Source organism: Salvia miltiorrhiza, chromosome 1, assembly GCF_028751815.1.
Source record: "Salvia miltiorrhiza cultivar Shanhuang (shh) chromosome 1, IMPLAD_Smil_shh, whole genome shotgun sequence".
Classification (NCBI taxonomy): domain Eukaryota; kingdom Viridiplantae; phylum Streptophyta; class Magnoliopsida; order Lamiales; family Lamiaceae; genus Salvia; species Salvia miltiorrhiza.
The window spans coordinates 8,433,830-8,448,328 of NC_080387.1; the positions used below are offsets into that span (position 1 = coordinate 8,433,830).

The following is a 14,499-nucleotide window of genomic DNA, read 5'->3' on the forward strand; positions in this document are numbered from 1 at the left end:
TTTGATGTTACTTATTCGAGTCCTCAAATTCTGGATTTGGGCGGCTGGGAAGTATCGCTCTAAAAACTTGCTCTGCAGCTCTTGCCAGGTCCGAATGCTTCCTTCGGGCAAATCGTACAACCACTCCCTCGCTCCTTCTAATAGAGAGAACGGAAAAGTGAGGAGTCGGATGTACTAGCCAAGGGCTGGACTTGCGGTGCGCACTATTCCACACGCCATCTCAAAGTCTTGTAAATGCCTTTGAGGGTCTTCTCCGGGCATATCACTGTACTTGGGCAAAATTTGGATTAGTATATGCTTCAATTCCCAATTTCCAGTGATCTCGGGTAACACTATTGCTGACGGTCTGAGATTCAGATTGCTTGGGAACATCATATCACGAAGGGTCCAGTTGTTGTTGTCATTCTGTCCTTCCGGATTTTCTGCCATCTCTCTCTCTGCTTCTAACTGTCTCTCCCTTGCCTGTGCCTCTTGTTCTGCCCTGCGTCTGTTAGCGTTGTTCAGTCGGACAAGTCGCTCAATCTCCTCGTTGAACAAAAGGTCTTCGTTCCCTGCACTCCTAGTACGACTCATACACAAACGTGAAGGCAAAACTCACACAAAAATTACAAAAGAAATTACTAGCGCTCTCAGTTCCCCGGCAACGGCGCCAATTTGACGGAGCTGTCGTTTGAGCTTCGTGCAAATAAATAATCTTGTGCCCACAACTAGACTAGCTAGTGGTAAGTCCAGAGTCGAATCCACAAGGAACTGAGCAGTAACTTCTCCTGCAAGGGTGTCACTAAAAATGTTTTGTTTTCTGTAGTGTTCTAACCAAAACGTGGTTGTGGGCAGAACGGGTATCCAACCTAAACTGAAATAACAAAGTAGATAAATCAAATAACAAAATAATTCTGACTTGGGTTCGAATCACTAAACATGAATTGACACTCGATCATTGGTGCAAAAATTAATCACTATATTCGCATACCAGTGGTTATAGGCATAAGAATTGTTGTGCCCCTATTGTCACTCGTCACGCACACAACAAACCTCTTGTCCAATCTATCCTTTCAGTTTATGATCCCTTAGAAGGGTCAGCTAATGGAAATCAACTACCCCAGACAACATCCACGCTCTCTGCGATGGCCTATCGCTAGTTGTGCTTTGCCCAGAATGCTTTAAGAATTAAATAGACCCACTTGACTCTTACGCCGATATTTCACAGCAGTCACGGCTCCAACACCAGTTGTACTATTTTGGAGGTCGATGGCAACTCGCCTTATGCCCAAATTATTACTTGTGGTCAGAACTTCCTAGTTAACTAGTGATCAATTAATTAACCAAGTTGTTACAACCTTTTTGGAATCAAACCTAGTGTATCGGGAATATACTCATATAGTTGTTATGCTCAAATTAGACCTCTCAAGTTTATTTATTCATGCTTAGATCATCTTTCTCAAATCAGAATATAAACTTAGCCAACCATAACGTAAATAACACAAGCAAAAGATGTAAAGAAAAACATAAATGGAATTGAAATTACTTAAATAAAAATCAAAGTACCTACGGCCGAAAGTGCCGTGCAAAACATAAACAGAAAAGTACGAGGTTACGCCCACAACCTGGGCTAGCTTCAACTCTCAAACAATGCACAATAGAACGGAATTTCAGCACCCTTGGCTTGTGAAGCTCGTCGGGTATTTATAGGAGTCATTAGGGTACGAAGGTCCAGCCCATTAGGTGCGGCCGGATCCATGCAAGCATGGAGATGCTTATCCTTTTTCAGACCTAATCTTCGTGAAGATATGCTTCCTTTTGGATAAGGCGTTGGTTTGGCCTTATCGGTCTCTTTTGGATAGCTGTCGCCTTCCGCCTTTCTCGGACTCCCACTTGCATTCCTTTCTCGCCCGTCTGTTGTGCCTCCGTCTTCTCTTGCCTTCCTTCCTTCTCTTGCCTGCCAGCTCTCGTGCGGTACTTATGGGCATAAGGGGTGGTTTTGCTCCAAAATCCCTTTGCTTCTGGCACATACCTCTTTCACGAGAGGTGACAGCACTTTCGACCCCTGGAGTGCTCGGAGGATTCTTCTGCTCGGCTGATTCCGCTGCTCGGAGGATTTCTCTGGCAAAGTCGACTTCGCTGCTCTGGCACTTTGAATCCGCTGCTCGGATGATTCCTCTGGCAAATCCGACTTCGCTGCTCTGGCACTTTGATTCCGCTGGCAGCTTGATTTCTCTGGCCCTTTGAATCCGCTGGCGGCTTTGATTCCTCTGGCATTTTGAATCCGCTGGCGGCTTTGATTCCTCTGGCCCTTTTGAATCCGGTGGCGGCTTTGATTCCTCTGGCCCTTTTGAATCCTCTGGCACTCCGCTTCTCTGGCATTTTGGCCTCTTCCCCATAAGCTGGTCCTGCCATTGAATTACGCCCTCCCAGGCGACCAAACGACACAAACACAAGGAAAAAGACTCGATCTAGACTTAAAACAAACACAAAAACAGAGCACAAACCTGGGCTCATGAATTGGGGACATGGTAAATACTGGCGTCCGAAAGGTCCATGCTTGAGTCATTATAGCGCATATTGCAAAGAAAATGCGTGAGGACGGTGAAATTGTGAAGCCGAGGACTATTATAGCCGACCTACAGAGGGAACATGGTGTGAAGATCAGTTACAGTGTGGCAATGCGAGCCCGTAATGGTGCAACCCAGGATCATTGACCGACTTGGAAATTGATTATAATGGTCGGTTCAAGCACCTTTTTGTGGCACTGGGTTCATGTAGAGTGGCATACACTATGTGCCTAAGGCCAATAATTGTGGTAGATGGCACACACTTGAAGGGTCGTAACAAAGGGATCTTGTTTGTTGCAGTGACGAAGGATGGTAACGAACAAGTCTTTCCCATGGCATTCGGCGTTGGGCCTATAGAGAATAATGAATCTTGGACGTGGTTTTTGTCTCGATTGAAGTTGGCTTATGGTCAGAATTCTGAAACTTTGATTGTTTCAGATGCACATGTCAGCATAGAGAATGCTATAAATGTTGTATATCCTGATGTTGCACATGGTTTGTGCTACTACCATCTGCTGAACAAGCTCACTCGGTTTGGCAAGGCAGCAGTTGCACTATATCAGAAAGTCGCTTATGCATATAGAGATAGTGAGTTTGATGCTGCGATGGCAAGTTTAAAAGCTCTTAAGGAAGAAGGTGGAGCTTATAGCAAATTGATGCAGGTTGGCCCAGAGAAATGGGCAAGATGTAAGTGCCCTGTTCGACGATATAGTTTTTTGACATCAAAAATATCGATGAATCGTTCAATTCTCGTTTGTTGTGGGCCAAACGGTTGCCTATATGCTCCATGGTGGAGGCAATCCGTCACATCATAGAGAAATGGTTCGATGAAAGACATGAAGCTACAAAGTCATTTTCTGGTGATGTTACACAGGAAGCACTACGCAAGCTAAGTGTTGAATTGGAGAGATCAAGGAGATACGAGGTCATTTCCATGTCACGTACTGCTTTCAAGGTTAAGAGTTCGAACAAAACATTCAAAGTTAATCTACAAACGCAGTCGTGCACTTGTGTGGAGTGGGATTTGAACATGCTACCTTGCTCGCATGCAGTTGCAGCAATAAGGTAGTATACTTGTTTTATTTTTCAGTAAGCATAAAATTTGAAATTTATTAATTTCATGTTTCCACCAATTGTGATATTTAGGCATATAGGTGATGATATCTCCATGCATGTTGGAGATTATTATCAAGTTGCAAAACTACGTAAGGCGTATTCTTATCGAGTGAATTCTGTACCACCATTAGCGTCCTGGACGATTCCTGCAAATATTCAAGGTCTCGCCATAGATCCTCCTATAATCGGTAAACAATCTGGGCGTCCAAAGACCACGCGCCATCGGGGACCAAATGAGAAAACTACACAAAGCCGAAGAGCTGGACCAGATAATGCTCCTTCGACTAGCACAAGTCGTGCCCCAAGAACATGTAGCTTGTGTGGATCTGCATCGCACACTAGAGACATTTGTACTTATCTGGTGAGCAATGAGTGATATATAAGGTGGTGTATGTTATTTATGTATTTGGGCGAACTTATGCGTATTTAGTGAATTGTGCAATGCTTATTAAGATCCGCAATTGTTCTTATAATTTCAAGCTGTCATAGTGGGCATAGTTCTTATTTGCGCATAGCTCTAGATGCGCATAGTGCCTCATTTGCGCATAGTACCTCTCTTGCGCATAGGATTTGTTGCGCATAGTAACGATTTTGCGCATAGTTCCTTCGCGTAGCCTTAAAAGCTTTTGTTGCGCATAGTGTTACTATATGATGTGCATAGTATAGTTTGATGCGCATAGTTTCCATTTCCGCAGCATGCGCATAGTTTCATTTGATGCGCATAGTGCATTTGATGCGCATAGTGTTACTATATTATGCGCATAGTTTCATTTTGTGTCACTATTTATTTGGCCATAGCTCTTGTTGAATTTTCAACTCATAGTGACTATACTAGTGATTGACATTATATTCGTGCAGACTGCAAAATAATGTGTGACAAAAATATTGAAAGATGTAAGATTCCAAGATTTGTCCTATTTCTAAATGGACACATTCAATTAGAATATTTGCAACTCAAATTGGTCCGACCATGTGAGTGGCTATAAATACTCTTCACCTTCATGGGAATTACATATCCTTTGTGAAAAATAAAGTAAGTTTTCAATGTCATTATTTGCTCAACATTTTTTCTATGCGCAATTTTAATTTCAGTCGCACTACCATACTATGTGCATCAATTTTTTATGCTACTAACATAATTTTTCTTCTTTCGTTTCTAAAATTTAGAAATTCAAAGCATGGACAACAACAATGGTGTTTCAGGTGGATCGGAGCAGCGAGATCCAATGTACATGGATAGTGACAAACCATTTTTCGACTTCATAGCCACAAAATCTCAATTGGTTCACCCTTATCACGTGGTACAATATGGTTAATTTAATTGTTCGATTAATACTATGGGTATACTATTGTTTTTAATAATTATATTTTTTTTGGATAATATAGTATGTTTCAAAACATATTTCATCACTCATTCCGCATGCTCCCCTGCCGGTGAAAATTACTAGAAATGGGGATACGTGGGACACTTCCTACACTATATCGGGATCGAATCATCGTATCAAGATGAAAGAATTCATTGAGGACAACAATTTCAAGGTAGGGACCCCTTGTGTTTTTGAGGTCGTCAAATTGAACGAGGAAATTATGCAACTACGAGCAATAATCCTATTCGACGAACCTAAACTTGTTGGCAGGAAATCTATTTCCAAGAAACCTAACGATGGAAGTTCGTCCTCTAATCCTTTCTTCATTGATTAGTGTATGAAGTTTGTTATGTAATTTTAATGTATGTTGAATTTATGTATAAGTTGTAATTAATTGGCCCGACGGACAATTTTCTAGGCGCCCGCCTTATGATTATTAATAATAATCAAAGTTCGTTGTCAATTTTTAATGATAAAAATTTTGACCTATATTAACCTTATTTAATGATAATTTTTAGAATAAATGTAGGAATATTAATAAAAGGAGAAAAATAATAATCAATTTTATTGATTATTATAATTTCGCGCATTCAGACTAACAATTTACTATCAATTTTATCTAATAATAAACAAATTACTATGTTCAATATCTAATTTCGCGCATTCCGACTAATTTAGGCTCATCTAATTATTGTTCTAAGGGGGCAATTGCAACTAATAATCATAGGTCTATATTAGGCGCATCTAATTGCAGTAGTGCGCAATCAGTAAGTCATGCACATTTGTCAATTCGCATCTAATTTAGCCGCATCTAAATTAACTCCTGTGCGCAATAATGCGACAATTCCCTACAATTTCCAATTTCATGAATAATAAGGCGCATTCAAACAACTTAAAATAACTCCCATGCGCAATAATGCAACAAATTAAAATACAAATCCAGTGCCTCAGTCTAGCAATCCAGTAGTTTACGTCTACACCACCTAGTCAAGAACACACATGCTAAAAGCACTTGCAGCGATTATCTCCCTATATTTTTTCACTCGGGTGTTGCCCCATGTAATACTAGGAGAACCGAAAATAGTGCGCTCGATCACCATACAAGCAAAAGGACCACATGAACTAGAATCCTTCTGACTAAACTGCTCATCCGGACCAGGGATATATAATACTAAGGGATGCGTCTTCCTTTCCCATCCATACACGTTCGACGTCCAATAGCCGTCATCTTCCAAAATTTTACCAAACAAGCTTAGCAATGACTGGATTTCGACTACTCGCTTTGCTTTGGTTGCTTCATCAAAACCATAAAATAGTGGATCGTGTAGCTCGGCTTCCCAAGGTCCCGGGCAAATTCTAACAACCACGTAATGTCCTTTGATCCAACATGGAACAATAATCTATATAAATTATTTATAACAAATCAATATTAGACATAAAAAACATTATATACTTGCCACTTATTATCTACAATGCTCGTTATGGAAATAAAATATCTGAGTTACACTAAACCAATTTTGTGCCGTTGACGCTCCGTTATCTCCTTTGACCATGGTTAGGATGGATTTTGGAACTTCCCAATCATGAGGACTCGTATGAATCGGGAATCGCATGGTTCAACTTCGTACTAAAGAAGCAGCGACCCCAATATTGCTCACAAACTCGCTATACATAAACCAAAGTTCAATTGGTCAAAATAATTTGCTAATATATGCGAAATAAAATTACAACCGCACAATATGGAAGTGAGACTAAAGTACTTACATATAAATCAAAAGAGGCTATGACCGTGTTTTCAGATGTAACAAATGGACGAAGTGAGATAAAACGTAACAACTTCGATTGGCAGCTCAATATGAACAAATCAATAACCTAGACAAATATGATATAGTTCATAAATTTGCATAAATACTTAACAATTAAAACAAAGGTTTAAAGCAACTTACATCCTGGTGCAGGCAAGAATCAGGCTTCAGTATGTTCCTAAACCAATTCTTCATGAGCTTATGGTTACTTTCCAGCACAATTGCCCCACTCGCGTCTCCACTAAGGAAATCCCTAAAGTTTTGCAGCTCCGCTTGTAAAAGTAGAACGGGTTCTGCAGATGTAGTATATGGGGACTCCAATAGTTGAGATGGAAATCGTTGACGTGTACTTCTTCTAGGGACTATCGACGTCTCAATATGTTGGGACGGCTCTCCAAAACTAGCCATCTCCTATTCAAATATCAACATAATTATGGATACAAAGAAATAAAAAAAAATCATTCATTTCTAAATTAATATTATATTAATACCTGCCCCATGTAATCCAAACATGCTCTCATTTGATCGATTGGGTTAGAGCACTGCGGGAATTGGGTATCAACGCCCAAAAAAGATGTGCTCCCAAAATCAAACTGAGAGAAATGTGGAACATATGGCGACGGTGTCATATCATCATCACCACGAACATCGCCTTCCTCCGCACCCTCGTCGCGTATATCATCACACTGTCGTGCCTCGGGGGCCGGTGTAGGTCTAGGTGCAGGTTGATGCATGCCATGGAGGCCCAAGTTACGTTGCATATGTGGGCTGATTTAATAGAGTCTTTTATTTTGTTTTATCTTATAATTTTCGTGGGTTATGTTAGGGTGGCTGAAATTAGGCCTTAGTTGAGTCAATTTTGAGTTTTATACCTTGTTTTGACTAAGGATATGTTTCCTTATTAGATTAGGAGTTATTTTCCATGTTTATTCTCCTAGTTTGGTTAGGTTTTCGCATACCTTATTTGTAGTCCTTATGATGGACGAAAATTAGGGCTTCTTTGCTTGGTAGTTAAGTTGTTTCCTTCTTAGATTAGGGTTAGTCTTTGCCTATATATAGGCCTTCTTATGTTGGACGAAAATTGAACCTACTTTGATCAATAAACTTGTGAGTTTTATTTCTCTCTTGAGAATTCCGAATTCCTCTTGATTATTCCAAGACGAATTCAATTATCGACGTAACGGCGAGTCAACCAACCCTCGTCGGGTGTCATTCAGCGTCCCCGAGTTGCTGCGTCAACTTCACGTTGGGGTATAGGGCATTCAGTCGCCTATATCATTCCGTGGGTTAGATTCAGAGGTTTTGGGATTCCATCTTCTGTTCGTGTTTTCAAGTCTTCCGTTTGCGTGGTGTTCGATTGATCGGCAAGGATCGTATCATTTGGCACCAGAGCCGCGTTTCGTATCCAGATTTTCGCAGGAAATCAAGTTCTGGCAGTCTCCGAAAAACGGCCATAACTTTCTGTACAGAGCTCGGATTAAGGCGAAACAGGTGGCCACAGAAAGCTCTCTCGAAGTCGAAGAAGTCGTATTTCTGGGCAAAATACGATTGGAGGACGTTTGATGCTTAAAACGAAGGATTGAAGTTGGCTGACCTGTTCAGCGACGAATTGATAAAGTCCTAGGAATTCTTCAGGAGTATGCCTGGAGTCGATTTGCCTACATATGTGGTGGAAGAGCTGCAGAAAATCATAGAGAATGCGTTTAAGCCTATTCATGAGAGGTTAGATTTAATTGAGCAATCTCAACGGAGACCGGATCAGAATTTTCTTCAGTCAATTAGGCGTCCTCGAAGGGGTCTTACGAAAGAAGAAAAATCTTACGAGGAAGAGTTCGAGATTGCTTCTCGACAATTTTATAGCTGCAAGAAAAGGCGAGATGAAGCAAGGGATCATGAGAATATCAAGTTGAAAATTATTCCATCAATCCAAAAGAAACACGATCATAAATCGTATCTTGGAGGGGAGTGGGATAATTGGATCTATGAAGAGAAACAGTCATTGCCAATGCAACAACTAGAAGACACCGTCACTCTCAACCAGACAAGCCACCGTTTGAATCCAAAGAAGATGAATGTTGAAGTGGAAGTCGTGGCGTATATCAATGAAGAGGCATGTTTGAATCCAAAGGAGTTGGTGGAAGTTGATAGAGAGGTTGATGTCAAAGATGATAAGTCTACTCCTAAGTTGCTAAAATTGAAGGATTCAAGTAACGAAGTGCTTGAGGAATCTACACAAACTACTTTGGAAGCAAAGGCTTTGGCGCAAGCTAAGGGCGTTGAAAAGGAGCAGCCCATAGATAAAAAGGAGATTGGGTTTATGCAGAAGTCATTTCTTGCAAGGGCTTGTGATTGGATGTGGGCCGTGAAGGAGGAGAGGCTGATCATTGTGTTGCGGTTCAAGGTTCAAGAGAAGTCAGAGTTAGAGCCGAAGAAGAAGAATTATGCGCAAGGGAGAAAAGCTATGGTCCAGCAGTCAATTAATGCAAGGAACGAAAATTTGATTTTTGATCCCGGCATTTGGATTGACGACTTGGATTTGAGGACAAATCCCTTTCAAGAGGAGGGAAATGATGCATGCCATGGAGGCCCAAGTTACGTTGCATATGTGGGCTGATTTAATAGAGTCTTTTATTTTGTTTTATCTTATAATTTTCGTGGGTTATGTTAGGGTGGCTGAAATTAGGCCTTAGTTGAGTCAATTTTGAGTTTTATACCTTGTTTTGACTAAGGATATGTTTCCTTATTAGATTAGGAGTTATTTTCCATGTTTATTCTCCTAGTTTGGTTAGGTTTTCGCATACCTTATTTGTAGTCCTTATGATGGACGAAAATTAGGGCTTCTTTGCTTGGTAGTTAAGTTGTTTCCTTCTTAGATTAGGGTTAGTCTTTGCCTATATATAGGCCTTCTTATGTTGGACGAAAATTGAACCTACTTTGATCAATAAACTTGTGAGTTTTATTTCTCTCTTGAGAATTCCGAATTCCTCTTGATTATTCCAAGACGAATTCAATTATCGACGTAACGGCGAGTCAACCAACCCTCGTCGGGTGTCATTCAGCGTCCCCGAGTTGCTGCGTCAACTTCACGTTGGGGTATAGGGCATTCAGTCGCCTATATCATTCCGTGGGTTAGATTCAGAGGTTTTGGGATTCCATCTTCTGTTCGTTTTTCAGTCTTCCGCTTGCGTATTCGATTTGATCGGCAAAGATCATATCACAGGTGTAGGTCTAGGGGCAGGTGTTTGAACTTCCGTAGCTCGACCACTCTTACAGCTAAAAAATCTCTTCAACTCCTCCAGAAATCCCATCAATGTCCTCTTGACTCGGGCCTCTATATCATCACTGTGCCTTTTCATTCTCTCCTCCTGTGCCTCATCCATCCTCCTCACAACTGCATCTATATAGTCACGATCTACACGCCGGTTAGCTTGATCGCCGCTACTAGATGATGAAGATGTAGTAGGCGGCCGCACTCGTTTCTCCCTAGCTCGTGGACAAGAACCCTCTTCATGGGAGGATGAACTACACGCCCGTCTATCCATCCCTGTAATGGAAAAATCATGCGCAACAATAGGTATATCATGTAAATGCACAACATGCTCTGCTGCTTGCTCTTCAACATGGATGGCATGGCCAGACCCCGATGGCATATCCCGATTATAAGCTTCGTCATACTGTGGGCCCATATGATCAAAACCAATACAAGACATGTAGTACATGGTTGTGAGTTCAAATTCATCAGCGACTAGCTCCACTATTTCTTGCTCCTAAAAAAATTCAAAATTTTTCATCACAAACACATGTTAATAAATAAATACCAAACAGTAAAACCAAATTGGCTTTCAAACATAAATAATAAGCAAAAATAAATAAATACCTCTTTCTCGAAATAGGGACGCAAATCCTTCACAGACGGTCTACTTCGAAACTTCCACTTCAAACATCTAGGGTGCGCATACTCAGCAACACACTTACCAACCACTCTACCTAGGTCGGGCATGATCTCAAGCGACCACACATGCAACGCACAAACAGGTCCATAGAATTTATACTTATCCTTATGCTTGCAATTCGTAGTATATTGACACAACAAATTATATGTATACGCCCCCCACGGGAATCAGTTAAAGGCATCAAGATCATCCACTAATGCCCAAACCCAATTCTCAATTGTTTTATCAGTTTCATAACCCACAAGCAATCCATATAGGACTATAATGTAGGCAACCTTCAAGTATAAACTTCCAACCTCATCATCAATCTTAAAATTATCAAAAACATCAAAGAGAAATGACAATTTCACATGAGACTGACCACAACTAAATCTCGTAAACACTTCCACTTCTTCCAAATCATGATTACGTGACATATCAAAATTGAAATTTCCAAATTGAAGACCGGTCACTAGAGCATAATCCCTCCGCGAAAAATGAACTCGTGCATTATTCAATAGAAAATATAGATCATTACCGTCTGACTTTATTTAAATGCCCATCAATTATTTGATTTTAGTGCAAACCCAATACATAATTATGTTCTTATTTTTGATTCAAGATTTTTATTACTGGGCTTTAGGCCCAAAGTGAAAACTCATATTTGTTCGATTAGCAGTGGAGTGGGTAGGAGATGATCACTTCTTCCTTGCAAATACCATGTCTTATTTTATTAGAATATTATGAAAACAAAACAAGCCACGTACATGAATCGTTTCATAATTTTCTCAATTCAACAATTACTACGTTATTACACTTCCACCTCAACTTTCACCCTTCCATAAAAACTTTTCCCCTTTTGCTTTCCACCCACCAGCTTTCTTCCAATCATTGAAACGGTAAAATCTTCACATCTGCAGCTCTTTTATTCCTTATGTAATTCATCAACCTATTTTTAGTGCTCTTTTGAACTCCTGCAGAGAGACAAAGAAAGCCAACACAGCATTAAAGAAGGTTCCATCCATCAAACTTTCATATTTTATTTCTTGAAACAAGAAAATAATATTGAATCTCTTATTTTCTTGCAGAAATCCACACACACTCAGGACCCACATCTCTAACCTCACCAACATTTAAGGTTGATTCAGACTCCTTTTATTTCTTATTCTTGCGATTATACAGTTAGCAGCAAGAACTAGAGGACTCATGAACTAAGAACTCACAGTAGACTATATTTCATTAAACTCAATCTGCAAATTCCTACTCTAAACTTTCTTGACATAATCTGACCCTCGCAACTCGAAAATCATGAACAACTGTGACGCCCTAATTTTTTTATTAAATAAAAAGAAGTACTTTGATTAAAATAAAAACAAGATTTCAATATTTAAAACCAAATCCAACTGAGAACAGTAAAATAAACATCATAAACAAAAATGAGTCTTTATTCCAATTGAAAAATATTATTCTTCTTTCATCTTTGACCATCATTCGCCCCGTCTTCCATCGCCCGAGTCATCTCCTGAAAAAGATATTGTTTTGGGGTGAGTACAATAAACTCAGTGGGGTGCATTTATCCATATTATAAGAATTACAACAAAAATATAAGTGCAAAGAAAACTGTCTTGCTCTTTCATATTGCCCGAAAGCAATAACTTTCTGTCTCTTAGCCCGAAGGCTATATAACTTTCTGTCTCGTATAGCCCGTAGGCTATAACTTTCTGTCTCATATAACCCGTAGGCTATAACTTTCTGTCTCATATAACCCGTAGGCTATAACTTTCTGTCTCATATAACCCGTAGGCTATAACTTTCTGTCTCATAGCCCGTAGGCTCTGCCTGCTTCTCACACATATAAATTGAGTAAAACGTATAATAAGGATAAATGTTAAATGCAACGTTATAACCCCACCTTTACTTCTCTTTGACACGTGTGAAATAATTAAAGATTAAGTCTTGCGCGCATCGCCTAAAAATAAATTATGAAAACGTAATTAAAATATGCACATGAGGACGGATCATTAAAAGCAAGTAAAATCTTTTCTTTTATACTATTACTAATAATTTACTAAAATACGTGTATCCATATAAATCAATAAAAAAATATGAACTTTAGGAAAATAACTAACTTACTAATTATATATATATATACACGTTTAGTGAGGAAAATGTAATAAAATACTTATGATTAATGATTAAACAATTACATATGTATATATATCAAAGTTCCAACACTGATCATGCGTAGAAGACTTTTTAATAGGGAAAAATGCTTAAATAAAGATAAGACAAGACATATATATATATATACATATACATATAAGCTACTCATGGTACAACATCTACTAGGTAATCATTTGCATACATTGAATAGCTCACCAAAAAAAAGTCTCTGCATGCATAGTATAAAAGCTAGCAACCTTTCTTAAAAGTTATGTGGGCCATAGAGTAAAAGAATGCAACTTAAAAATATGAAACACACATATGTATGCTCGTGTATGTGTTTCCAAAGCAAAACAGGAGAAAGACCAGATGGTGGCAGACTTACAGTTTCGCAGATGAAGTGATAAAAACGAGAATGATTCCAGAGAGGTGAAGGTTGATTTGTGTGAGATGAATGGAAGAAATGGTTGTATTTATACACGTTCTGAGAAGTTATTTAGAGTAGGAAGAATCAATCAGTATCAATCTTTCTATATTTGATCTCTTTTTGGAAGGAAATGTAAATTAGGGTAAAACCCTTCATGGTTGCGCAGCCGAGGGAAAAAGGAAAGCTGCAAAGATATTTTAGTCAATTACTTGGGGCTCAAAACAATGGGCTCCCGAAAGAATTGGGCTGAAATAAAAATATAATTCTTTGGGCTTAAAATATGTAGTAACTTATAACAAAAGGAAAAAAAAAAAAAAAATAATAATAATAATAATAATAATAATAATAATAATAATAATAATAGTAATAATAATAATAATAATAATAATAATAATAATAAATGCTAGAAATGATTAAATGCTCATGCTCATGCAATATATAGGCGCGACTTATAAGACTTAAAATTTAATTATTAAAATAAATTAAAGAAGAGAAATTTTTGTTAAAAAAATATTTTGGGGCACTACAACAACCCACAAGAACAGAGACACACACACAAAGACTCATGTTTTTAATAAAATCAAAAGCAACTCAAAGATCCATTCTTTTAATTCATTTCGAATCTGTAAAACATTTTCTTTTACTTATCTTCGGTTTGGGGCCGGTTTGAGAATTGAAGGGTGGGAAGTATTTTCTTTTCCTCCTTGGGGCTGCATGCCCGCCGCCATGACTGGGAGAAGCGGCGGCACAGGGCGGCGGCGGCTGGTGGTTGGGCGATGGCAAGGCGACCCGGACGACGATGGTGGCACGCGAAGGCTCCAAAGTCGGAGGAGCGAGGGCAGCAGCCTCTCCTTGGCTGCTGCTGTCGATATCGTGAGAAAACAGAAGAATCTCAAAGTTCATGTATTGTGGGGCAGAATCTAAAGATGGTGTGCAATTCCAGAAATACGTGAAAGTTTATGTATTTAGGGGCAATTACCCCTTTAAATTTTCTAATTCTTGTTTAAATGGTTTTAGGGTTTTCTTAATTCAATTGGGCTTTCTTTGAATAAATCAGTTGGGCTCCTTTTTTTATAATGATGGGCCAGAAATTTTGAACTTGTTGGGCAAGATGGGCTCCATTTATTCATATTATATGCG

General features: G+C 39.2%; 1 protein-coding gene across 1 annotated transcript; it reads left to right on the top strand.

Annotated features, from left to right (window-relative positions):
- Positions 1–2,773: 2,773 nt before the first annotated feature.
- On the top strand, positions 2,774–4,041 carry LOC131014355 (uncharacterized). The gene is made up of 3 exons (XM_057942341.1): positions 2,774–3,211; positions 3,262–3,614; positions 3,696–4,041. Exons 1-3 carry the CDS (start codon positions 2,774–2,776, stop codon positions 4,039–4,041), a joined length of 1,137 nt encoding a protein of 378 aa, XP_057798324.1.
- Positions 4,042–14,499: the final 10,458 nt, after the last annotated feature.